The 27,969-nt window shown below is 41.4% G+C and overlaps 1 protein-coding gene across 1 annotated transcript; it reads right to left on the bottom strand.

Moving 5' to 3' along the window:
* Positions 1–131: 131 nt before the first annotated feature.
* PSME2 (proteasome activator subunit 2) lies at positions 132–27,969 on the bottom strand. Its single transcript, XM_089677854.1, has 11 exons — positions 27,726–27,969; positions 10,781–10,813; positions 9,922–9,984; positions 7,195–7,281; positions 6,210–6,246; positions 5,575–5,672; positions 5,424–5,492; positions 5,162–5,229; positions 2,813–2,867; positions 2,606–2,692; positions 132–319 (listed from the first exon to the last, which is right to left on the bottom strand). The coding sequence occupies exons 1-11, from the start codon at positions 27,771–27,773 to the stop codon at positions 239–241; spliced, it is 726 nt and encodes a 241-aa protein (XP_089533980.1). The 5' UTR covers positions 27,774–27,969; the 3' UTR covers positions 132–238.

Below are 27,969 nucleotides of genomic sequence, written 5' to 3'. Positions count from 1 at the left end.
TAGTATTAATAATTAAGTCATTATGCACATCTATATGCATTTAACCCTTTTGTGATTGCTTAGGTAATCCTATACTAAATTCATCCAGTGTATACAAAATATGAAATAATATTTCAAAGTGAAAGTCAAGGTCACAGTCTTCTGAAGCTCAATTTATTGTATTTGTTTACAGTGTAAAATTAAGAAAAACAGAACATTCTGGGAGGATGTAGTACATAGAAGGCATCCTGGATTGAGATCAATACATTGGGCTTTTCTCCTCTCCTTTAGGATTTGTGACTTTTTCAAAGTTTTTGTAAATAATATCAAAAATTTCAACCTGAAAAACAGAAAAAAATATTTGGAATAAAAGTGCTTAGAAACAGTAATATTATAGTATTTTACAGAGGACCTAAATTAAACCCACAAGTGTTAAGACATTAAAGCGAAAAGCAAGAACTTTTTATATAACATGTAGCTATCCAGAACAGTTATCAGTGTGCAAAATCTTTTAAATTATTGCTCATTAGTCAGTTTGCTTGTCATTAAACAAAACAGAACCAATCAGCGCAGTCGAAACCCTAATATCTATGAATAAATAATATTCATAGGGAGGAGGAGCCTCGCTTCTGACATCATCCGCGGCTATCTTCTGAACGGCTTGACTGCTATACATACAACACCCGATTATGTACTTATGATAAGTGCTGAAATGTGTAAGTGTTTTCCACATTTTAAAAGCCTTTAGCAGAGAACGCCATTTGTATTTCCAGAGGCGTCCCTAGGTTTGGTGTCACCAGGTGCAGTAACATGTGGTATCACCCCTCCAGAGAAGGAGAGGTGGTGGTGTAGCGGTAAAATGAGTATTCTGACCCGTGAAGATATGTATCCCCTGAAGCAACTGCGCATGTGCTGGTTTCAGGCCGAAGAAACGGATCTCTGACTTTAGCACAGAGCTGCCACAGTTAACCCCTTACAGGCTGCAAACCACTGAAGCTGATCCCGCGGATCACTATGGGTTGCAAGATCAGTTAACCCGGTATAGGTTCAACCTGTTTGGAGGAGGAGTTATTACATGTCAGTTTGAGTGAACCATTAGAGGGCAGACAGTTCTGAAAGTTTGCATGATTTAACCATGTGGTTATATTATATTTTACAATGCCCATTGGTCAGTTCCTTTTGAAATAGGAAGCAGCACATATAAATGATGTCACCTGATTTTAGATTTCCCTACCTATAGCAGACCTGTCCCAAACTTTAGCAATTCTGACTCAGCAAGTGCTGAAAAATACATAAGCATACATTATCATCGGTGAAAACCACAGGTTAAATAGACCAGCAGACTCACAGTTAGAGGCAGCTGATGTAGAAGTGTTGCATTTGGCCTGACCCTCCCATCTCCTAAATCTTCCTATTGGTCAAGGAAGCTGTCCATCACTTGGGTGCCCAATAGGTTTAGGATTGTGAAAAACTTAATTTTAGGGAAAACAAAGCTGAAGATTTTCTAAGCTTTTCTTGACAGGTTTTGACTTTTTTGAAGTTTTTATTCCTTAACTTAGACATAAGCCAAATCAGAGTGAGATAGTTATTTAAAGCACTCACTTCACATTCCAGTGCTTAATGCTACATTCATATGGCCGTAGCACCACCATAAAAAGTTTACTGATCATTGGGCAAGGAACAAAAGTTCCTGCATAAATGCTCAGTACATAGATCAATTGTCCTGTTCTTTTTTCAATGGTATATGTTGTATACAAGTCATCAGATGTAGATTTTTGCATTTTGTGTTATAGATCTCAACGCAGTGCATGTTTTCTCAACTCTCTGAATGTCTATTGAAAAACAAAAAACAATTCAGCTGTGTTTGGATCCATATTAGAAAAAAAACAAAAAAACAAAAAAAAAAACAAACCTATTCTAAAATGTTTTTTTTTTATGGCCATGTAATTGGAGGTCTAAAATGAAAAGTAAAGTCAATTTTTTTTTTTTCTTTTAAACTGGTAACAGGTAGGCTTTATTACAAAAGAGATACGAGCATATTATGACAAACTCCTGGGCTCTACATTTTTATTTTCTTGTGGCAGTTTACTTCTGCTTAAACGTGTATCTCAGACTAAAAATTAGCCCTTCCAGTGGTTACCTTGGACTACAGTAAAATAGTGTCTATGTTGTAGAGAAAATTATAAATGGGAGGGTGTGAAGTGTTTACCAAAAAAGACAAATGGATAGGGCTCGCACCACTGAATTAGGAGTGGAGTGCATTTCTAGCAGATCAACAGCAGGGTCTTTAACTGGTATAAAATACAAGGAACTGTGAAGGCATTGCAGAGGTGTATTGCATAGGTTTTTATTTTTTTTTTTGCCCTGACCTACATGTAAGTAAATGGGCTCCATGCCAGTTAGCCTGTTCGTACAATTCAGTAAAATGCCCTTTAAGTGTTCAAAAAGGACATACTGTTCTTGTTTTATATAGCAAGTAAACATTATGTCCCTTTTATTCTACTGAACTGGTGAGAACACAAGCCAGAATCTAGTGAATTGTGATCGGTATGAACAAAAGATGCTTTGATAAATATGTAAGCAGTAAATCAGAGCCTATTTCTTATTACAAAAATAAGAAACTCACATAGATATTTCTCACGTCGATGAGAGCTAATCTCAGCTCTACAAAGGCACCTTCATCTTTGTCATGGACCAGGGCTCTGTAATCCATCTACAAAAAAAAAAAAAAAAAAAAATAATAATATACAGGTGATAAAACGATTATGACGACAAAGAATAATGTAAAATAACAGAAAAACTCGAGAGCTATGCCTGAAACAAACAGTCTCACCACATGTGTTTCCTTTGAAGCTTTAGCAACAGCATCCCCTCTTTCTGTGAAATATCTAAAAGGGCAAAAAAAATAGACAAGTCTTAAAGTAATTTATGTAATAGATACATTAGGGGAATAGTATTAATTTTAGGGAAAACAAAGCTTAAGATTTTAGAGATGTGTGTATATACACATATACACACATCTCTATCACATATACACACACACACTGTATAAATATACACCACCGATTGCCGTGCTGTGTGCTCCTGGAGCCACGCATGCGTGGTTAGAATGGGAGGACGTCATATGACGTCTTCCCAAAACAAGAGAACTGCCTTGCGCCCGTCATTACCTTATATGACGGGTGGGAGGCGGTTAAAAATGATATACTGTATAAAAAAAATAAAAAATAAAAAAAAAAAGCCAAAACAATTTCTCCCCATTTTGAATAGAGTCCCTTGTCTACCATGGTTAAATGATTTGATGGTTAAAACCACTGTCAGCTTTTTTGTCCCATATTTGTGTCCCATTCAATGTGTATAGTGAGATTTAATGTCTCTGTTTGAGGACTTATAAGTCTGGATGAGAGCTGATATGAGCACACTGGCAACTGACAGTTATCACAGAGGCATGCCTTGAATGTAGCATATAGTACTCATGGGCTAGTAGGCAGAATGTAAATAAAAACACTGCAACAATCAAACACTGGTATGTTTGAAACTAAAAGGCATCTTTTTCTAGTTTTGGATAGAGTGAAGAGGGATTAGAACACCTGTCAGTTTTTACTGCTGCCTGTGCCCCCATTAGGGAGATTCACCCTCTTAATTTGTACGGTTTACAGTTATCATTGAAAGTAAAAATAAAAGAAAATCCCAAATTTTGAGTTAACACTAGAACAGAGGGAAAATCTTCCAATAGGAACACTAGTTCTGGTTAGACCTTGGGATTCCCTCACTTCGGCGAGATTTCCTCTCACATTCTGTTTTGGCTATGGGAGAGGAAGTAAAAGGGAAATCTTCAATGGGGGAAAGATGGCACAAAAAAAACAAAAAAAACAAAAAAAAAAAAAAAAACACTACATGGGCTATAATCCTCCCTAATTTTGCTTTTAGTTCTACGCTTAAAGAGTTCCACTCACCCTGTCAAAAAATAAAGTCAGCAGCTACAAAAACTGTAGCTGCTTTTAAAAAACAGCCACTTACCTGTCCCTCGGTGTGTCCCCTGCAGCCCATTTCATTGGCCATCCTGTGTTCCAGGAGGCCGGCATCTTCAGTGTGGGCATCCGGCTGTGATAGCTTGCAGCTTCACAGCTGGGTACCCACTACGCATGCGCGAGTAGCGCTGCGCTTCATAAATAGTCCTGTAGTCTTCTGGGACCCGTCACGTGTCCCAAAAGACTACAGGGAGGGTGGACACCTTCAGCTTTCTGTCGCCTAGGCGATCAAACCAGAAGTGGGAGCTGGTACCTGTCAAATTTGGGTACCCGTTCCCCCCTCCCGCCCCCCCAAAGGTGCCAATCCTTAATGGGGAGCGGTCCTTAAAGCAGAACTTCCCCCTTTTTTTGGGTGCAGCTCCGCTTTAAGCCCAATTTCAGGGAAACAAATGCTCTTGCGGAGACACCCCCCTTACCCTGGCACTGGGTTAGTCTAGGGGCAGAGGATTAAGGTAAAGATCAGAGCTTTGGGCAGAGGAGGAGGGTGCTGGAGCTAGTTGGAACAAGGAATCAGGTAAGTAGAAGAGGCATCTACTATTTAAAATCTTCTACAATCCCTATGACATTACGAACAATTAACCCTTCCACTGCAAGGGTGTTTTTTTTTTTTTTCCTGAAGTTGGATTTTAACGGGTAGATTTACGAAAACTGATGCACTCAAAATCTGGTGCAGCTGTGCATGGTAGCCAATCAGCTTCTAACTTCAGCTTGTTCAGTTAAGCTTTGGCCATAAAACCTGGAAGCCGATTGGTTTTTATGCAGATGTGCACCAGATTTTGCACTGTCCAGCTTTACTAAATAAACCCCTAAGGGTTTAACATTTGTGGAACATTTCTAACTTGAGCTTTCTTTTGGCAAACAGTTAAATTAGTGGATCTAGCTCTGCTTTAAGCAATTGCCACCTCATCCTTTTCATGCTCTTGGCTTGGAGGCTGTAGAGCTAGCCAGCCCAATCAGATTGTAACTTTCCATATCTAAAATATTTACCAGTATAATGCTTGGTTGGTGACAAATTTAGTGGAGCCATATTATTATTCACATCATTTAGCTGCTTAAGACAGCTTAATATTGCTTTAAAGCTCTGATCCTATGGTTGAGGATAAAATAATAGAAGGTAAAAAAAGTGAAATTAAGTTTTAGCATATACTTACTTGTTGATGTTAGTCTGAGAGGTTTCTACTTTGGTTTTTATGGCTGTAACACGTTCTAAGACTTTTTCCTTATGTGTGTAAAGAATAGAACAACATGTAAGGAGGTTTGTTAAATTGATTTTTTTTTTTTTTTCTTAAAACATCTAAAAATATCTGGTAGACTGTTGAACACCACATTTTATCGATATGTCAGTGCTATTTTCCTTCACCTTTGTGCCAACAGAAAATAAAGCACTCTAAGAATATACATACAACTGTGTACCTGTACTGAAACTCCAAAGTCATTTCCATCTTCAATTTTTGGAATAACATGATGGATCCAAGTGATAATCTACAAGAAATAAAACTGCTGAAATCATTTTTGTCATTTGCATTCACTTTTCTTAGGCCACCGACTTCTATCACAGTCTTACCAGTGCACAACCCTCACGGAGAGTCCTTATCTCAGGTAGGACAACGTTTAGGATTTTTTTAATCTTCTCATTTTCCTTCAAGAATCCGCATTTAGGAGCTGTGTAAACCAGAAAAACAAAGTTATCATACCAAACTGCAGTCAACCCATATGTATTATTTTTATTGTAGGTGAAAACCGATGGGGAAGTCAGATCCTGGCTTTTTATAGGCCTTATATTTTCTCTTTTGCATTTAAGTAGCCATGTGTGGGAAAAGTCACCATAGGTGCTAGCACATCTCAGTAGCAAAGCTGACCAAAAGAGCCAACATAAAAACTTAAGGGCGATTCCACTCAAATATGATTGCTTAGTTTTATTGGGTGAAACGTAGTGGGCAGGTGTGCAGACCCAGCAATAAAGATGAGCAAATCTACCAAAGTTCAGTTTGCCACAGTTTCAGCAGATGTTCCAAAAATTTTAAACCATGGTTGGTGCGAACAAAACTTCATGCCTACCCAAGAACTCAAGCACAGAGATCTCACGGAGTGAAAAACTATAAATAGATATACCCCTCCAGCATCTATCAAACACCAAAAAGGTAAGTGTGGACTCATTCTTTGTTACAAAACTAGAAAGATAGAAGGGACATACGCTACCTTTCTTTTCTTCTTTATCAGTTTCCATTTTAGAATCCTGAAAAGAAAATATGCTTTGTTTAAGTGTTTAAAAAACAAAGAATACATAATTTGTTTAACAAAAGCATGATCATGGCTGTAATGTATTACCCCCATGGGTTTGTGCCAAAGTTTATGTCTAAGTAATAAAATTGAACTCCAGCCAAAATTTATTTGCAGATTTTGGATTGAGCAAGAAAAGGTTAGAACTTCATCAGACTTTCATTGCAGTCTGCTTCCCCACTTGGGAGATTTTTTAATCCCAATGGTACTTGTTAGAGAAAGAAATAAGGGGAAATCCCAAAACAGGACTGGAGCAATCTTCCAATGAGAAATCATGCTCTGGTGACATTGAAAGGTGATTTTTTTTTTTTCTTCATATCCAGTTTCTCTGAGACAAAAAAATCTCCCCTTGCAGAAGTTTCTTCCCTTACAGTCTCTATCCAAAAGCTAAAGGTTTGTCCTGGAAATGGGGCCTATCAGGTCTGGAGCCCAATGGCCAACTGAAGAAGCGTGCACGGCAGGCTGACAAGGTTGCTGCCAATTTCTTTGAGAGCACCTGAATTTGGAAAGGATTTATTTGGACATTTGAAGAAATTCAGAATTGGACATTTTTGTTTTTTTTTTTATATTCACAAATTTAATTATTTAAATTACTTATGTTTTGCACATAATTTTGATATTAATTGATAATAGATATATATATCTTTTGCACTAATGTTTCTACACTAAATTAGGAATAGTTTGTGGTTTTAGCGCATTCCTTGATTTAAGTTATAGCACTAAGAAATTTATTTGGTTTCTTTGAGGTGGAATTGCTGCTTTAAAGTATTAAGGGTGTGGCGCTTTTATTACACTTGTGATGATGCTGCTAATTGAGGAGGCAACAGCTTAGCTTTTCCAGCTAATTGAGAAGGCAACAGCTTAGCTTTTCCAATTCATTTTTTTCCTCTTTCATGTCTCTCACCTCAGATTCTGGAGAAGGAGGGTCAGGAATAGGAATATTCAGCTCAGCATGAAGGGTTGTCAGATCCTTGACACTGAAGAGGTCACTCTGAGGGGAGAAAGTGATCAGGTCACTTGGACCGCAACTCAGTTCATACATTTGCAACAACATGTAAGAAGTCACCAAAACTAAAATAAGCTAACCCAAAAATGATATAACATTCATAGGTGGAACCTGATAAAATGAATTACCCCTGCTTTGCTTGTGGTGGCAAAATCTCCTAACTCTGCTCCCATCCAACCTGGTCATTGCCCTTCACTTCTGGATGGAATATAAAATCAATTCAAAACAAGGGATCCCTTCATAATGGTAAGTAGATCTGGTAACTCAAGGGTACAGATGTTGTCACCACACTATCAATAGATATACAACTGTCAGGTAACTGAATTCTCCAGGATCTGCCAAAAACAAATATCTTCAGGTGGGCTAACTTTTCACTGATATTATGGTGTAGTTATCTTGAAGAAAATATTTTTAGCCTATTTAAAGTGGATGTAAAAGACTCAAGGTTTTTAACACTCAAGCATATTATGTATGAAGGTTAAAAAAAAAAAAAAAAAAAAAAAAAACCTGCGCAGCAGCCCCCTCAGTCCCCCACAATACTTACCTGAGCCCCATCTAGATCCCACAATTTTTCAAAAGAGCAGCAGCTCCCTGGGGACTCTTCCTCCTCATTGGCTGAAACAGCAGCAGTAGCCATTGGCTCCCGCTACTGTCAGTCACAGCCAATGAGCTAACAAGGAAAGAGCAGGGGATAGGGCCAACTAAATAACCATAGAGATAGAGGCTTAAAGAGTAATTGGTATCGCTTGAAGTACAAAGTTTGCCCAATAACCAAAAAAAATTGTGAATCAAGAATTCACAAGAAAAAAGCAGTTACATAAGAGGACAAATGCGATGCTCATAATTATGAAAATGCTTTATTAGCAAAATTGCACATGAAAGACAACCGAGTCAAGACTGTCTTGGTGGACGGGGACGAACCGTGTTCCATGTGTGAATGTACTCCCAGAGCAGTGGCTTGGGAGCGAGCCTACTTGGGTGCCCCATAGCAAGCTGCATGCTCTGGAGGCACTCAGCAGGAAGGAGGGGCGAGGAGCGTCAGTGGGGGGCCTGTGAAGAGGAGGATTGGGGCTGCTCTGTGCAAAACCAGTGCGCAGAGCAGGTAAGTATAACATGTTTGTTTCCTTTTTTTTTTTTTTTTTTGGAATCTCAATCTGCCCTTAATATCACTTTAAAGTTGGAACTACAAGTCTAAATGTGAGGCTTTTCCGTTTATTGCACACCCAAAAACAATGTAAAGTGACAATAAACCTATTTCGTTCTGCTGTTCAATATTTAGAACCGCCAAAACCAATGGCCACTATACAGTACTCCTACACCTCTCTGTGACTTTTGACACAGTTGACCACCCTATCCTCCTCAAAAAACTACACTCAGCCTCAGAGACTCCGCTCTCTCCTATCACAGCGCTCCTCCAATGTTACCTATAATGCTGCCACCTCCTCTTCACTCCTTCTCTGTTGGGGTCCCTCAAGGTGCTGTCCTTGGACACCTTCTCTTCTCCATCTACACCTTCTCCCTTGGCCAGTTGATAAATTCCCACGGCTTCAATTACCATCTCTATGCTGACGACACAAATCTCTCTACCCCTCACCTCACCCCTTCAGTCTCCGCTCGTATCACAAGCCTGCTAAGTGACATATCGGATTAGATGTCACTCCACTTCCTCAAACTCAATCTTTCCAAAACTGAGCTTCTAGTATTCCCCCCAGCCTGTGCCCCCCCCCCCCCTGCCTTCTTCATCAAGACCAACAACATGATCATCAGTCCCACCCCTCAAGCCAGAGTACTAGGTGTCATCCTAGACTCCAACCTGTCCTTTCAGCCCCAGGTCCAAATCGCTGACAAACTCATGTAGACTTCACCTCCGCAACATCTCCAAGATACAACCGTTCCTAACCTCGGAAACCGCTAAGCAACTCGTTCATTCCCTTATTATATCACACCTCGACTACTGTAACTCCTTCCTCATTGACCTACCTCACCGCAGGCTATCCTCACTTCAATCTATCATGAATGCTGCAGCCAGACTCATCCACCTTACTAACTGTTCCGTATCTGCCACCCCTCTCGGGCAATTGGAAGCCAGTTGAGGGACTGGCAAACGGATAAAATTCAAACGCTAACTCTGACGTATAAAGCCATTCATAACACTGCCCCAAATTACATCACCGTTCTTGTCTCCAAATATCACCCAAACCGTACTCTCCGCTCCTCACAAGACCTACTCTCTAGCTCCCTTGTCTCCTCCTCCCATGCTCGTCTCCAGGACTTCCCCCATCCTCTGGAACTCCCTACCCCAATCCATCAGACTATCGCCTACTCTGCTCACTTTTAGGCGCACTCCTAACCTATCTTTTCAGGGAAGCCTACCCAGCCCTCAGCTAATCTTGAAATACTCTACTCTACTCTTCCAACCACTCCATCCCCCACAGTTATTACCTCTTGTACTACTATCCCCGCCCTCCTAGATTGTAAGCTCCAAGGAGCAGGGCCCTCGAATCCCTCTTGTATTGAATTGTTACTGTACTGTCTCCCACCATAATGTAAAGCGCCGAGCAAACTGTCGGCGCTATATAAATCCTGTATAATAACAACAACAACTGATACTTAAGGTTTAGAGACCTTCAACAGACTATCCAGGTGGTGAATCTTCTCTGGGACAAATTCCGATAGGAAGTTCTGGACCTGTAGACAAGAGAAGTTACGAGAGTCACTACATAATTCTAGTGGACATGAACTTCATTTTTTCCTTCACAGAGCTCTGTGGCAATGCTTTGTGAATGTATATCCTATTGCTGTGTACATGAGTGTGCATTCGGAGCGCCATTTTAAAAAGGCAAAAACAAACAGTACTGAGCAATAACATGATAAAAAGCTTGTTTTATTGCATGTTACTGAAATGCACAAGTGCAAAGTCAGCCTTTCCATTTTCAGGCTAATTATTTGCAGGCTTATAGGATCCCCGTATATATTTGTTAAATCATTGGAGGGAAAAAAAAAAAAAAAAAAAAAAAAGTGTCAAAAGCATGACCTCTATCCTCTCCAGCTGTGCTGGTCAATACCCGACATGGGGGTTTCCTGACTCAAGAGATGGGCTGCACTGTCAGGCTACAGACATGCAACAGTGGATGGACATGCTATCCTGTAGAAGTGGACTGCAAATGGACGCTGCAGCAGACACATTACATGACCACTATTACAGACAACAAATCAACACTTCCACATTTATGCCCCCTTAAAAATGATGTGTATTTCATGCATTATTTCATCCTGCAAGATCCATTATAAAAAGAGGAAAGGGATGGACACCACAGAAAGTAAGAAGTGTGAAAGAAATATACCAAGTCATTGAACTAGTAGAAGCCAGCACTGACAGCATACAGCCTTTGTGCTGCAGGCTGGACCCCAGGGCTCTATGGCCTTAATCTCAGCATACAGAATAATAGACCAAAATTAACTTAAACATCATTGTTAACATTACCTGATTGTAAAGATTTGCACAGAATCCATCCACCTGTAAAACAGAAATGAAAAAATATTTATTCTGTAGTATTGGGCTCTTAAAGTGTTACTAAACCCAGGACCCTGCATTCACTATATCTGGTCTCCCACAGTATGCACAACATGGAAGTGCAATTATTTTAGTAAATATAAACTGCTATTTCCTTTTCTCATCAGCAGTTAGAACAGTCTTGTGACTTCTATCAGTGTCTAGCTGAACACTGGTTAAAGCTTGTAGGAGAAGTTTTTATTCTGCTCTAGGAGGATGCAGAACCCCTAACCTGTGTCTGGACTGTGCTGATCACATGCATTCTCCCAAGGGGAAAAAAAACAAAAAACAAACACCTAGCAATACACACCAAACTGAGCATGTGCAGAGTGACTCCACAAATATGTCTTAGGAGATAAGAGGGGGACACTGGAAGAAGAGGAGGATCAGAGAAGCCAGGAACAAACAGCATTTTTACACAATGCAGATGATTAAGCCCTTAGGTTCCACAGTGAGTATAACAAGCGTGTGTCTCCATAGCAAGGGGTTTTATATGCAGGCATTCGGCAGGGGGGCAGAGCCAGGAGCATGGGACCCCAGAAGAGTTGCTGTAAGCAAGTTCTGTACTTTAAAGAAAAAAAAAAAAAAAAAAAAAAAAAAGAAGAAGATAGGCCTAGAAGTATCTAAGTTTACCAGCAAACCCCCTTAAAGGTAAATCTGAGATTGTGTCTCATCCTTCTGTAGTATATTGTCACTATGCAAGCAGCATTGATTTCTATATGCCTTATTGTTCATAAAGAGATGCCAGAGGTAGAGGAAGAAAGTGTCATCTTTTTTAAAATTAAACTAAGCATATTATACTCACCTGCTCTGTCCAATAGGCCCCCTTCCTGCTCTTCTGTGGTCCCCAGCCTGTTCTTTTTATGCCTCATTTTCCGCGAGTGCCCCCATAGCAAGCATCTTGCTATGGGGGAAATTACACGTCCAAGCTCCCTAGCCAGGCTGTGTGCTTTCAGAGATCCACAGAGCAGCTGTGGGGTGTTGCCCCCACCTCCTCACAGGATTTGACTGACACCAGCAGGAGCCAAAAGCTCCAACTACTCTCAGTAAAATCTGTGAATGTAGGGAGAGAGGAGAGCAGGGCTACCAGCAGGAGCAGCAATTGTGTGGTGTCAGGTAACGGTTTTGTATTTTTACCTTAACTACTTGCCCTCCAGAGGATTTACGCCCCTCCCTGACCAGGCCATTTTTTGCATTACAGCACTGATATTTCACTGACAAATTATGCGGTCATGCAACGCTGCACCCAAATGAAATTTGCATCTTTTTCCCCACAAATTGAGCTTTCTTTTGGTGGTATTTGATTGCCTGTGCAGTTTTTTTTTTTTTTGTGCTATAAAAAAAAAAAAAAAAAAAATTTTAAACAATGGACCGACCAAATTTGAGAGAAAAAAAAAAAGAAAATAAATAAACAGTACTGAGCAATAACATGATAAAAAGCTTGTTTTATTGCATGTTACTGAAATGCACAAGTGCAAAGTCAGCCTTTCCATTTTCAGGCTAATTATTTGCAGGCTTATAGGATCCCCATATATATTTATTAAATCATTGGAAAAAAAAAAAAAAAAAAAAAAGTGTCAAAAGCATGACCTCTATCCTCTCCAGCTGTGCTGGTCAATACCCGACATGGGGGGCTTCCTGACTCAAGAGATGGGCTGCACTGTCAGGCTACAGACATGCAACAGTGGATGGACATGCTATACTGTAGAAGTGGACTGCAAATGGACGCTGCAGCAGATACATTACATGACCACTATTACAGACAACAAATCAACACTTCCACATTTATGCCCCCTTAAAAATGATGTGTATTTCATACATTATTTCATCCTGCAAGATTCATCCTAATTCATCCTAATTATGCGGTCATGCAACGCTGCACCCAAATGAAATTTGCATCTTTTTCCCCACAAATTGAGCTTTCTTTTGGTGGTATTCGATTGCCTGTGCAGTTTTTTTTTTGCGCTATAAAAAAAAAAAAAAAAAAAAAAAAAAATTTAAAAAAATGGACCGACCAAATTTGAGAGAAAAAAAAAAAAGAAAATAAATAAATAAATATATATATATATATATATATATATATATATATATATATATATATATATTTTACTTTTTGCATAAACATGTTAAGTAAAAAAAATAAATAATTTTCATCATCAATTTCATCATAAATTTAGGCTAAAATGTATTCTGTGACATCTTTGCTGAAAAAAATCCCAATACGTGTAAATTAATTGGTTGACGTGAAAGTTATAGCGTTTACAAATGTCAGTATATATACACTGGGATTTTTTTTTTTTTTTTTACTAGTAATGACAGCGATCAACAACTTTTAGCAGGACTTTTGCGGACATTCTGACACCACTGGGGGGGAACCAACTTGGTGTCGCCGACAGCCCCAGTGACACCAATACAGTGATCAGTGCTAAAAAAACAAAAAAAAAACCGCAGTGTCACTGTACTAATGGCATTAGGCAGGAAGGGGTTAATGTGAGGGGCAATCAAAGGGTTAACTATGTGCTGGGAGTGTTTTACTAGGGGGGTGGAGGGTGTGTGCTTTACTGTAAGCAGTGTGCTCCTGCAGTCTTCCTCCCCTTAGGGGATCGTCGTTAATCACAGGGCGCTGGTGGGTAATTACTGGCCAGTGTCCAGTGAGTGACATCCGCAGCCACAATTGGCAGTGCAGGTAGGGCTTGTGCACCCCCTACCCCGAAATCATAACACACACACACACACACACAACTAACCTGATCAGTCACTGTTTTTGGTAGAAATTATATTTCTACATGGCAAATAATTTATTAGCAGGTGTAGTAGAGTAATAGAAATCCAACAGACCCAACAGTCATGACATGCATGCTTCTGATTCTGTGTAATTGAATCACTAATTGAAAGGGGCATGTTCAAAATAATAGCAGTGTGGCGTTCTATTAGTGAGGTCATTCATTCTTTGAAAAACAGGTGGCAATTATTGCCCTTATTTAAGGAAGGAGGGCAGCAAATGTTGTCCATGCTGGTTACAGTGCATTTCTCTCTGAAATTCTGAGGAAAATGGGTCGTTCCAGACATTGTTCAGAAGAACAGAGCACCTTGATTAAAAAGTTGATTGGAGAGGGGAAAACATATATAGAAGTGCAGAAAATGATAAGCTGCTCAGCTAAAATGATCGCAAATGCTTTAAAATGGCAACCAAAACCTGAAAGACGTGGAAGAAAGCAAAAAACTACCATTCGAATGGATAGCAGAATAGCCAAAATGACAAGGACTCAGCCAACAATCAGCTTCAGGAAGATCAAAGAAGGTCTAAAGCTACCTGTGAGTACTGTTACAATTAGAAGACACCTATGTGAAGCCAAGCTATCTGCAAGAAGCCCTCGCAAAGTCCCACTGTTGAAAAAAAGGCATGTGCTGAAGAGGTTACAATTTGCCAAAGAGCACATTGACTGGCCTAAAGAGAAATGGCGAAATGGCGCAACATTTTGTGGACTGATGAAAGTAAGATTGTTCTTTTTGGGTCTAGTGGCCGGAGACAGTTTGTCAGATGACCCCCAAACACTGAATTCAAGCCACAGTACACTGTGAAGACAGTGAAGCATGGTTGCGCAAGCATCATGATATGGGGATGTTTCTCATACTACGGTGTTGGGCCTATTTATCGCATACCAGGGATCATGGATCAGTTTGAATACATCAGAATACTTGAAGAGGTCATGCTGCCTTATGCTGAAGAGGAAATGCCCTTGAAATGGGTGTTCCAACAAGACAACGACCCCAAACACACCAGTAAACGTGCAACATCTTGGTTCCAGACCAACAAGATTGACGTTATGGAGTGGCCAGCCCAATCCCCAGATCTTAATCCAATAGAAAACTTGTGGGGTGACATCAAAAATGCCGTTTCTGAGGCAAAAGCAAGAAATAGAGAAGAACTGTGGAATGTAGTCCAATCATCCTGGGCTGGAATACCTGTTCACAGGTGCCAGAAGTTGGTTGACTCCATGCAACACAGATGTACAGCAGTTCTCAGAAACAGTGCTTATACAACTAAATATTAATTAAGTGATTCAAAGGAAAGCAAAATATTCAAACATTTTTCAGTTTATATAGTGAATGTTTCAGTTTGTAAAGAAGAATACAAACACTGCTATTTTTTTGAACAGTCTAATATTCACTTTTCTTCAATTTTTTTTTTAGAGGAACAACACAAATTTGATATATTTTTCTTCATGTTTTGATTTGGAATAGAATGTGTAGTGTTCCCAATGCATTTGTGTGTATGGAAATAAAAGCTATTAGAAGGATTTTGAGCTTTATTCACTTTTTTCAACACACTGCTATTATTTTGAACACAACTGTACATACACACACGTGATTTTGCGCACACGTGCCGCCCTGTACCAGTATATCTGCTATAGGGAGGACCTTAAGCGGTTAATGCAGAAAATGCATTAAAGTAAAAAAAGAAAGTGCCTTTAAAACCACTTTAGGCTACTTTCACACTGAGGAGTTTTTGAAGTGTTTTTGCATTAAAAAAAAAAAAGCACCTGAAAAGCTGAAGATGTCCTATGTATATCTATGTATGTTTTCACACTGATCCGTTGCACTTGCAGAGCCGTGTAAAAACTCCTGCTTGCAGCATCTTTGAGGCATGTTTGGGGAGTTAAAAAAGAAAAAAATAATCAATGAAATCAATGGAAAACACCTGAAAAGTGCCTCAAAAGCGCCTCTGAGAAGCGTTTTGGTGCAGTTTTTAAGTCACATGTCCTTTAAAAATGGGCACAAAGTGCGGTAAAAACACCTATGCGTTTTTGCGGCAGAGCAGTGTGAAAGTAGCCTTAAAATCATGGGAGCTTTTTTGCTGACAGTGCCCACTGTGAAAATTGCCTTCACTATCCTGGAGAAAACAGGAAGAGAGAAGACATTTCCTCTTAGCTGTCTCTAAACCAGGGGTAGGCAGCCTTAACCACTTTCCGAATGACGGCTTCACTGCGGCCAGCCAGTTTTGGGTGGATGTCGTATGACGTCCTCCCAGAACGCGCTTTCCTGTGCGCCAATCACAGTGGCCTTTTACCATGTGATCAGGCGTGTCCAATGACACACTGATCACTGGGAAATACAGTTGCTGGTTATTGGCTGCACTTTCCTCACGCTGTCAGAGTGAGGAAAGTACTACCGAGAACCAGCAGTTGTCAGAGGAGGGGGTCGGCATTGATCATCAGGGCATTGATGATTGATGCCCAGCAGTGCCACCCACAAGTGCCACCTATCCATGCCACCTCATCAGTGCCCATCAGTACCGCCTATCAGTGCAGCCTCATCAACACACATCAGTGAAGGAGAAAAAAAATTGCCTGTTTGCAAAATTTTATAATTGAAGAAAAGAAAAAAAAAAAAAAAAAAAAGTTTGTTTCTAATTTTTTGCCATTTTTTGTTTAGTGCAAAAAAATAAAACACCCAGCGATAAGTACATACCACCAAAAGAAAGCTCTATTTGTGTGAAAAAAAAGATAAAAATTTCATATTGGTACAGTGTTGCATGACCGCGCAATTGTCATTTAAATTGCGACAGCGCTGAAAGCTGGCCTGGTAAGGAAGGGGGTATAAGTGCCCAGTAGGAAAATGGTTAAAGAGGTGGAGATCTACCTAAACAACATGGGAGAAGTCAAAGATCACTGGCCTCACTGTCGCCTGCTGCATTTGTGAATGAGCCCTTAGTTGCATTTGGCAGCCCTAAGGCTTGTTCACACGTAAAGTTGGGGGGTGGTAAAACCCTGTGTTGAGTCTCGGTTTCACCACCCCCAATCCCTGCACCATTTAGCTGCTGAGGCAGCAACCAAAAGGTGTACACGTGTTGCAGCAGAAATTAAACCACCTGTTGCTTTTGGTGGGTGCTACTGCCTGTCAATTACTACCCATTGAAGTACATGGGGCCACTCTGCAAGTGATTCTACGGGGTCCAATGTGAAAAAGTAGTACAATGCTGCCTGCTTTAACTCCTTGTTTACTGTACTGCACAAGGTTGCAGGGCACTTACAAAGCAGCCCTATTCACTTGAATGGGTCATCCTTGGCAGGTTCTACCCCCACCAACCATGACAGGGTGTACAACTCCTGCTGCGGCAAGTGTACACTCCAGGCCACTGCATCTAAAAGGGGTGCAGTTAGGGCAGGGGGTGGTTTAAAAAAAAAAAAACCCACACGTCTTAAGTATGAGATTTTACCACCCCCAAAAACTGCAAATGTAAAATGAATTCTATTCTGAGCCCCCTATAAAGCTGCTTTCACACTGATGTGCTGCGGTTTACCGGCACTGTGGGTGCAGCGCAGTGCATCTGTGACTTTCCTAGGTTAGCTGCACTTAGCCATAGACTTCTATCATATTCTGCAGGCGTGGTGCACTCTGAAAACGCACTAAATCTCCTGCATATTCAGGAGTTTTGATGCGCTTTCAGAAAGTGTGCCAAACCTGCAAGATATAATAGAAGTCTATTGCTAAGGGCAGCTAACCCACAGGAAAGTTGCAGGTACACTGCACTGCACCCATGGTGTGGGTAAACCGTAGCAGATCAGTGTGAAAGCAGCCCTATACTAAGATGCCCAGTGTATTGCTTCACACTGACCTGAATCTTTTTTTTTTTCCTGCTGCTGGCACCACTCTGGAGACTGCTAGCCGGGATAGGAGGTGGAGTGCAGTTGGTATCACTCCCCATGGGACAGGAGCCAGCATTACAGAGGAGACATCAGCTTATACGGCTCTTGCTTCCCACTACAGCTCCAACTTTACAAGTAGTCCCCCTGCACTGCGTGTGATGCTCTGGGATGGCGGGTCAGCGGGTCTGGGATGGCGGATCAGCAAGTCCAGACTGCAATCTAACAGTCACCTGACTGCGATCTACTGGTATCTACAGGTTGCTGACCCCCGCTCTACTGCAATCTACAAACGAGGCAATTTGTTTTGAATTTGGTGCAGGTAGTTAAAGTGGCACTATTGACAACTACCTGAATCTGCCGCACGGTTTTGTAAAACTACCGAAACTGGCAGCACAGCATTCAGAATCTGGCCCATGACCTTTTAAAGGGCCATATCACCAAGAAAGTGGAAGAAATGCTTTAATCGGGTTTCCCTGAAAGTCTACAGCAGGGGTGTCAAACTGGTGGCCCTCCAGTTGTTGCAAAACTACAAGTCCCATCATGCTTCTGCCTTTGGGAGTCATGCTTGTAACTGTCAGCCTTGCAATGCCTCATGGGACTTGTAGTTTGCAACAGCTGGAGGCCCACCAGTATGACACCCGTGGTCTACAGGATAACAGCACAAGGAAAGAAAAAAAAAAAAAAAAAAAATTATGCAATCCTCTAGAAAAGTAGATATTCGGTTGTGAGAGTTTAGCTCTGGAAATTCTAGAATAATGTAATTAGAGATATATGTGACAAATAGCTACAAAGCGTTACATAAATGAACAGCATGAAGACATGAAGAATACAAAATGTCGGATATCTCTACATGAAAGTAATCACCCTTGTAGCAATGCAGGCAGAACTGAAACTAAATTGGCGTGAACTGTAAATAAGAGCAATGACTCGGCAAAGATCAGATGTGTACAGTATAGGCAGGACCATGTTCAAATGTATTCACTTCCTAATGTATTCATCCCTATTAAGAAGGCCAAACCGTTTACAATCTGATTGTACAATCTCTTTCTATCGAATGGTCTTTAGATCTATCACAACTATGTAATATGAGGGCCTTCCCTAACTGTACATTCAGCTTGTATCCAGTCAGACAGGCCTTAGTATTACATGGTTGATTCAAAAGGAAATTGTACGATCAGATTGCAATGTGAATTGCCTTCATTAAGGTCATCTGTATATATGGAATACTTGTTTATATTCAGTTTCCTTTTTGCTGAATCTGTTAGTCTCCATGCACACTGGGCATTTTAATAATGCTGGTAACGTTAGCTGTGTAAAGGCACGTTAAAAACGTGAGTTTTTCAGTGTTTTTGTATTAGCGTTTAGTGGCATTTTAAAGGTTTTTTTTTTACCAAAAATGTCCAAAAATGCTGATTTACCACAATTTACCATGTTTTGCTGCATTTTTTAGCCCTAGAGCGTTTTTATAGCCATAAAAAATGCTGATTACAGTCTATGTGTGCATGGACACATAGGATAACATTCTGGGGAGTTTATTGGCTGTAGAAAAAAAACAACAAAAAAAAAATATATGTCAAAAGCCAAAAACAGCAGCTGTAAAAATGTCCAGTGTGCATGAGGACTGAAAAGCTGAATTCCAGACAAACACCTAAATATACAGATTTTATAAGGTATATTAACGGAGCCATTATACATGCCATACAGTCCTAGTATTTACACTGCTCTGCCATATTGCACAGCCCTGTCTGGCAAGGGAAGAGACCTGATTTTTCTGGTGCAGTAAAGTAACACTCACAGGTCTAGCCCCACCCCCACCCTGTTAGTGGACAGTGAAAGGAGAAGCAGCAGACTGATAGGTTCATCTCTCTGTCACTCTGCTCTCTTCTCCTATCAGCACCCTCCTCACACTTTAGCACAACTTGTGCTACTTCCTTCTGCACTCAAGGCTCTGCTGTACAATAGACTGCAAGAGGCTGATGAAAGCCCTGTAAATACCTGAATTTGACTTTGCAACGGCTTCCCCTCCGCCCTATAGCAGAAGTACTGCTACAGGGCGGCACAAAATCTCACACACATATACATATATTTCGCATTTCCATTAGTGGCTACAGATGTCTATCACTGGGTCCCAGCCAGAGATTCCCCGCTGGCACCTGGCGATCGCCGAGTAACATTGACAGGGGAGAGACCTGTGGACCTGTGTGTGAACAATACAGGTCTCTCTCCTGCCAGGTGTGTGTGTGTGCGTGTGTGGCAGACATACAGAGCAGCATGTTTCCCTAGTAAAACACACAGCACATCATGTATGGCTGCATTCACACTTGAGCATGTTGTAGCTTGAAGCTCAAACCTCCAAAAAAGCTCAAACTTAAAAAAAATCAATTGTTCTCTATGGTGCTCAAAACAGAACAATTGATTTTTTTAAATGTGAACATTTTTGGAGCTCGAGCTACAAAACACTCAAATGTGAATGCAGCCTACAACAGCACACAGTTAACCCTTTGATCGCCCCATATGATAACTTGCCCAGTGTCATTAGTACAGGGTCAGTGCTTTTATTAGCACCGATCACTGTATTAATGTCATTGGGATGTCAGTTATTCAGTTCCACCCCAGTGTCAGAATGCCCACTGCAGTCCCAAGGTCCTGCTATAAGTCGCTGATCGCCGTCATTACTAGTGAAAAAAATAAAAAATAAAATAATCCAGTATATACGGTATACCTCCATTTTGTAAATGCTGTAACTTTCATGTAATCCAATTAATTTACACGTGTTGGGATTTTTTTAGCAAAGACATGTAACAGAATACATTTTGGCCTGGATAGGTTTTATAGCAAAGTCAAAAATATTGTTTTTTTTTTCAAAATTGATGGTCTTTTTTGTTTATAGCGCAAAAAACAAAAAAAAAAAAAAAGTGCAGGTGATCAAATACCACCAAATAAAGCTCTATTTGTGGGGAAAAGGACAAATTTTATTTATGTACAGCATTGCATGACCGCGCAATTGTCAGTTAAAGTAACGCAGCGCCGTATCACAAAAAATGGCCTGGTGAAGAAGGGGGGGGGGGGGGGGGGGGAGGGGTAAATCCTCTGGAGGGCAAGTGGTTAAAGGCTCACTTTACCTTGGGAATAATGAGATATCTGTTACAACCATAGGCGTATTACCCCCGGTTCACATATCTGCGGCCGTACAGGCCATGTTTTGCGCGGGCACGAGAGCCCATTCATTTGAATGGACTCCTGTGCTCCGGGACACTCAGGGAAGAAGTCCCTGCACTTCTTCTGAAAACGCAGCCCGCACGGGAACCTAGGTTGCGATTTCCAGTGCGGGTGGCGTGCCATTAGTACTAATGGCACCTGCCCACGGGTACACATTTCTCTGCGCGGGTGGTTCGGCTGCACGGATTTTCGTGCAGATTCGCAGCAGCACCACCCGCACATGTGAACCAAGCGTCAAGCCAGGAGAAAACAAAGCATAAAAAAACATCTATTCACATGAGCTTTAGTGATGTCAAAATTCAGACCTCAACATTGTGTGGATGTCAGCATATACCACTGATCAGTAAATTCAGAAGATTTTTTATTAACTGTATTTTCGAGTAAGGGATCAAAAGTCAGGGGGTGTAATTTTTATCAAAGGATGCTTGCACTTTTATTTGGCAGTACCACAAAGGATTGGTGGCATAGTCAAAAAAAAAAAAAAAAAAAAAAAAAAAAAAAAAAAAAATATGGGAGGAGAGCCCAAATCAGGAGGGAATAATGGGCAGCTTTTGCAGTACCCGGCCCCATCTTCAGCAGTATGATGGGAACCCCTTGTAATATTATATGTAGGCATGGCAGCAATATGCTGGTCCATAAAGGCTGGGAAATAGCACAAAGGGCTCTTTCACACTGGTGGCCAGGGGCGGTAAAAACAGGTGGCTGAGCGCCCCAGCTGCCCACCAGAATTCAAACATTACAGCCCGATAGTGCTGTACACATGCTGCAGCCATGATGCTTTGATTCTTGGCAATGGCAATTTTGAAGTAGAAGTCCATTAAAAAAACAAAAAAACCAAAAACAAAACAAAAAAAAAGACCGGCTCCCACCCCCAGTCTAAGCCCTATACTAACTACTCTGTAGAAGAAAGGTGTATGCTTACCTATTCCCTTGGCGCTCTGGTCCGGTAATGTGATCTCTCTAGCAGCCAGCTTCGGTGAAGAAGCAAGATTGCCAACAATGGCTGCAATGCCTATATGGTGAAGGCTTACTATGGGGTATTCATTTCAGCTGTCCCTCATCTACACTGAAGCTGATGCTGGGATGTGACCGAATTGGGGTGTCCATAGAATAGGTATGTATAGGCATCTTTCCTCTACAGCAGGGGTTGGCAAGTCATTGATTGGGATTTAATCATCAACTTCAGACATCCAATTAGCACCACCCTGTCAAACTTGCCCATTGAGTTCAATAGGGCTGTACCTAACACTTGGCTCACAGATGTGATGTTGTCCCTTAATGTAAAATTGCCATTTGACAAAAAAAAAAAAAAAAAAAGCAGACGCGGACTACTTTTTTTCCCACTACCGTCACTTTTCTATGTTTCTTAAAGGATAATTTCACCTTTTTGGACATAAATAGTAAATGCACATTTTTTTGCAGGTTAAAAAAAAAAATAAAAAAAAATGTGCAGTTATTTTTGTCCAAAAGGAGTCTAAAGCATTGCACCAGTGATCAGTAGATTGCTGATGCCATACAGGTCTCCTGCAAACCTATCAGAATATCTGCCTGTTGTACGGGATGTACGGCCAAGCAGATATACTGACATGAAACTTCCATCAACTACCATGGCGCATCAAACTACAGGCTGACAGCCGCTAAGGCTAATGGGACTTGGAGGCACACAGAACACTGAATGAGCAACGCGGCAGTGTGGGCAGAGCCCTGAACGGCCGCACTGTTTTCAAATCTGAAAGATAGCTGCAGCCGCGTCCACGTACTATGGGAACATGTTACATGTTCCACCCTAAAAACGGGTGAAACATGTAAAATGTTTCCAAAGGTGAACTTTTAAGCAATATTTTTGTAACACACTGCACATAAAATGCACAGGTGTGAACAGGGCCTTAGATTTCTGCAATACAAAGGTTGGAGTAAGGGCCTTTAAGCATTTAGGGGTAAATGGTGGGAGAAAAATGTATGCCTCTATATCCCATGGAACTCTACAAATCAGTACACTGCAGGTGCGGTGCGTTTTTAAGAGTCCTGCATGCTGCATCTTTGGTGTGCTTTTCAAAAATGCATCTCCCATTGAATTCTATAGAAACCACAGTGTCTTTTTGCTGCTTTTTTTTTTAGTTACATGTCCACATTTCACAAGTGCAGGATTGGAGTTTGGCATCCAGAAATGCATTAAAAATGCGGAAACGCATATGCGTTTATACCACATTTGTTCAATGGAGCAGTGTGAAAGCAGCCTTATACTTACAGTTTTTACCGTATTTGCTGTATATTTCAGGGTTAAATAAAAGTAATTTGTCCATTAACCCAGAATTACTGCTTAAAATAAATAAAATATAAAACGCCCTACAGAAAGTAAAGGCATAAAGCATATCTATTCTTTAAGTCAGAACAAAGGGCAGTAACTTAAAGTGTTACTAAACTTTAATTTTACCTACGGGGCAGCACAGTGGCTAAATGGCCTGGCAGTATTAGGGTCGTCGGTTCGAATCCCAACCACGGCACCACCTGCCTGGAGTTTGCATGTTCTCCCTGTGCCTGCTTTCCTCCAGGTACTCCAGTTTCCTCCCACGCTCCAAAGACATGCTGGTAGGTGAATTGGCTCCTGTCTAAATTGTCCATAGTATGTGTATGTATGAATGTGAGTTAGGGACCTTAGATTGTACACCCCTTGAGGGTTAGGGACTGATGTGAATGTACAATATACGTAAAGCGCTGTGTAAATTGATGGCACTGTACAAGTACCTGAAATAAATAAAAATTATAAAAAAGGTAGGTAAAAATTAACCAGCTGGCTTTTCTACCACTTTAAGGTTCGTGCTTGACTAACTCTCCCCCTGCGGGCGGCAGCGGGGGTTTGTTTGACGAAGAGTGGCGGGACACCTAATTATAGTGTTGCCTAGGGCAGCACAAGAGCTAAATACACCACTGGGTCCACGGTACCAAGCCATTAGTATAGAAAGTCTGCATGGTGTCCAAAGGCTTACGCGTTTCGAGGGACAGACCCTCTTCCTCCGTCCATTGAAATGCGTAAGCCTTTGGATGCCGCGCAGACTTCCCATACCACTGGCTTGGTATTGTGGACCTTGAGACAGTCTCTGCATCCCATTATAGGTCTGTTTTTCACATGCGTTTGTTAGTAGAATACTTATATTATATATGTTTTTAATAAATGGTGTCTTTGGTAATGCATTAGGTCAGTGCGCCCCTTTCTTTTTATTGTCATTTTCAGTTGACCTTTTGACACCATACCTATTGGACAAACTGATGGACTACATTCTCTAGCATCACACTTGAGTGCAGGAGTTTGTACTGTTGTAGACTCTTGCACTACACAGTTTATAACAGATCTAAAGCGGATTGTACAATCAGATCGTATAATGTATGGTCAGCGTTAGATCACTAGATATACAATAGGACACCTTTATGATGGCAATATTTCTTAAGCTAGCCATATATGGGTCCTTATTTTTCTCATTCAGCCTGTGGGTTAAACAAACAAAAAAACAAAAAAAAAAAAAAACCTGACTTGATTCTCCCAGCCACACTTTCAATGTGGATGCGAGAATCCTGCCCTATATGTCATCGTATTCTGACAGCGGGACTCCCCCACCAATAGAATACACTCATTAGCACTGCTGCCTATTGGCTGCACATGCTGATTTAGTGAGAATTTACCAACAAGCTAGTTCATGAGAAGATGATGAATAGATCGACTTCTCACAAACAAGATGGCCATACAAGGATGTTCAGCTGAACTTTGATCAATGTATGGCCAGCTTTTGAGGCAGGGATGATTGTAGCCTGAATCTGTATGAGCGATCCTGCCAGGAAGCTGTCATTGTGGACTGCCAATCATAAGCAGCCGAGGCATTTTCTGCCCTGCAGTAACACAAGAACATGGTGTGGGAAATCCACGATCTGTGCGTGTTTCCGGCACCACGTTTAAAATGCACTGCAGTTGCAATCTGCAGGGGGTGTCAATGTTAAGTTAAAGAAGTTCGTCACCCTGTAGACAAAAATGTAAAAGTCAGTGACTACAAACACTGTAGCTGCTGACATTTAAATAACAGACACTTACCCATCCCAGGATCCAGCGATGTCCTCATCTGACCCGGCTCTGTGCCAGTCTTTGGGACAGGCAGCCGACTGACTCCCTGAGGCTTCACAGCTGGCTGCCCTGTGCGCATTCTCGAGGCACACTGCCCCAGTGAATGGTCCCGCAATTTCCTGGGACCTCTGAAGTGTCCCAAGAGGCCTAGGTGGTCAGAGTGGAAGTGGGAACAGTAACTTGTCAAAATCTGGTACCCACTCCCCCCCCCCCCAAAAAAAATGGGTGACGCTCCACTTTAAGAACACCCCAAATGCAGGTCACAAATGCAGTGCATTTGCCTGCACCAGATCGCATGCTATAAATGTACTAATTCTGGTGAAATGCAGTGCGATTTCAGCCCATTCAAAATGAATGGGCTGAAATGGCACTGTTCTGAATTATTATTACAGGTACTTATATAGCGCCATCAATTTACGCAGCACTTTACATATATATTGTACATTCACATCAGTCCCTAACCCTCAAGGAGTGTACAATATAAGGTCCCTAACTCACATTCATACATACATATTCTAGGGCCAATTTAGACAGCAAATTCACCTACCAGCATGTCTTTGGAGTGTGGGAGGAAACCCACACAGGCACAGGGAGAACATGCAAACTCCAGGCAGGTGGTGCCATGGTTGGGATTCAAACCAATGACCCTAGTACTGCCAGGCAGAAAAACTAACCATTTAGCCACTGTGCTGCCCACTGTATGTGAATTGAACAGGAACATACACTGTTCCTGTGCGATTCATAACGTGAACTGGGGCTTAGCAGTAACGGAATACCTATTTGTTTTACATGGATTTCTAAGGCTATCAGACTATCACATTGTATTTGTGTTCCTTTTCATTGTCTTGTTCCTTTTTTCTTCAGGCTGTTTATTCTGCATTGTATTGATCTATTTTTTCATAAAATCTGTATATCGAGAAAGACATGCTGATAGGTAAATTGGCTCCTGTTTGAATATGTATGAATGTGAGTTAGGGACCTTAGATTGTACGCCACTTAAGGGTTAAGGACTGATGTGCATGTACACTATATATGTAAAGCGCTGTGTAAATTGATGGCGCTATATAAGTTAGGGACCTTAGACTGCACGCCCCTTGAGGGTTAGGGACTGATGTGAATGTACAATATATATATATGTACAGCGCTGCGGAAATTAACAGTGCTATATTTAAATTCAGGTACTTATATAGCGCCGTCAATTTACGCAGCACATTTACACATATATATTGTACATTCACATCAGTCCCTAACCCTCAAGGGGCGTACAATCTAAAGTCCCTAACTTACATTCATACATACACATACTAGGGCAATTTAGACAAGATCCAATTAACCTACCAGCATGTCTTTGGAGTGTGGGAGGAAACCATAGTACCTGGAGGAATCCCACGCAGGCACAGAGAGAACATGCATGCTCCAGGCAGGAGGTGCCGTGGCTGGGATTTGAACCAACAACCCTAGTACTGCCAGACTGAAGTGCTAACCATTTAGCCACTGTGCTGCCCTATATAAGTTAGGGACCTTAGATTGTACGCCCCTTGAGGGTTAGGGACTGATGTGAATGTACAATATATACATGTAAAGCGCTGCGTAAATTGACAGTGCTATACAGGCTATCCCCCCTTCAGTCTATTATGAATGCTGCTGCTAGACTCATACACCTTACCAACCGATCAGCGACTGCTGCCCTTCTCTGCCAATCCCTCCACTGGCTTCCACTAACCCAACGTATAAAATTCAAAACACTAACCACAGCTTACAAAGCCATCCACAACACTGCCCTTAGCTACATCACCAACCTCATCCACAGATACCACCCAAATCGCCAACTCCGCTCCTCCCATGATATCCTCCTCTCTAGCTCCCTCATCACCTCCTCCCACGCTCGCCTCCAGGACTTCTCCAGAACCTGTCCCATCCTCTGGAACTCCCTACTACAGCATGTCCGGTCAGCCCCCACCCTGTCTGCCTTTAGGCGATCTTTGAAAACTCACTTCTTCAGGGAAGCCTACCCCACCTCCACCTAAGAACTGTACTTGAATCAGGTTGCGGACTGACAACTCATGGGGCCCCCGGGCAACAGGGGATCATGGGGCCCCTGTGTCCTTGCCCAAACTCAAAAAAGCCTGTGAAAAAAAAAAAAAAAAAAAAAAAAAAGGGAAGTGTACCAGGGGCATCTCATGGGGTCCCCTACTGACCCTGGGCAGTGCCCAAGTTCCCAAATGGTCAGTCTACCCCTGCCAGATCATCCCCCGCAGCTATCACCTTTTGTATCACCTCCCCCTTCCTTTAGATTGTAAGCTCCACGAGGCAGGGGCCTCCTATTCCTTCTGTACTGAAAGTATTGTAATTATACTGTCTCCCTTATATTGTAAAGGGCTGTGCAAACTGTTGGCGCTATATAAATCCTGTATAATAATAAATAAGTACCTGTAATAATAATAATTATTATAGTGTTGACATGTTTGACGCTCTTTATCATTACAGTGCTTTCTTAAAACTCAATAAAAAGTCACTTACAAAACTGTAAGTGTTGTTAAAGGGATGAGTCAGCAAACCTGTTCCTCTGTAAATCTGAATTGTATGTGGATCACTTTTTATTATGTTACTTTGTAGGTGACCTTCTATAGGCCTTGCCAGGTGTGGAAACCCCCGAGGACGGCAGTCATTGTACAATCAGCCTAACCCAGGCCTGCTTTATGTACTTGATGAGTAAATGCACAGCCACTTCCTGAACTAAGGACTGGGCCTGAAAGGGTTTCCCGACATCACTCGGATAAGTGAAATAAAACCTTTCAGGGGCACCATTTCTAAATCTCTTGTGTTTAGAGAAGTTCTAAAAGCTCCTACTCTCACACATCTACTGCTAGGCTGAACTCTGCATTGACACACTTACCTTTTCCTTGTTGGCAGGACTGATCTTCAGAGTGCACGCTTTAGACATGTCTGCAGGTTTTCAAACGTCTCTTGCTGTCCCTGGACTGTCCTATGGTCACTTCTACTAAGATCTCTTTTGTATTCTTTTTGTTCTGTCTTCCGCCCTTTCTTCCACTCCTCTGATCTGGCTGTTCTCGGTCTGTGTTACTTTCAGTTTCTCTTTAAATGATCTGTGCTGCTTAGAGGAAGGCGGTTATGGGAGT

This window comes from Staurois parvus, unplaced genomic scaffold (assembly GCF_062004578.1).
Source record: "Staurois parvus isolate SC_StPar_1 unplaced genomic scaffold, SC_StPar_1.0 ptg000193l, whole genome shotgun sequence".
NCBI lineage: Eukaryota > Metazoa > Chordata > Amphibia > Anura > Ranidae > Staurois > Staurois parvus.
Note: the sequence above shows the minus strand (reverse complement) of the source record. Positions and strands in the feature narration are given on the sequence as shown.

Excerpts from the sequence above, each read along its gene's own strand:
- PSME2 (XM_089677854.1), bottom strand. The coding sequence starts at position 27,773 with ATGTCTAAAGCGTGCACTCTGAAGATCAGTCCTGCCAACAAGGAAAAG. Across the intron at positions 7,282-9,921 it reads ACCTGGATAGTCTGTTGAAG|AGTGACCTCTTCAGTGTCAA; the intron begins GTCTCTAAACCT and ends TTCTCCCCTCAG. Across the intron at positions 5,673-6,209 it reads TGATAAAGAAGAAAAGAAAG|CTCCTAAATGCGGATTCTTG; the intron begins GTAGCGTATGTC and ends TGGTTTACACAG.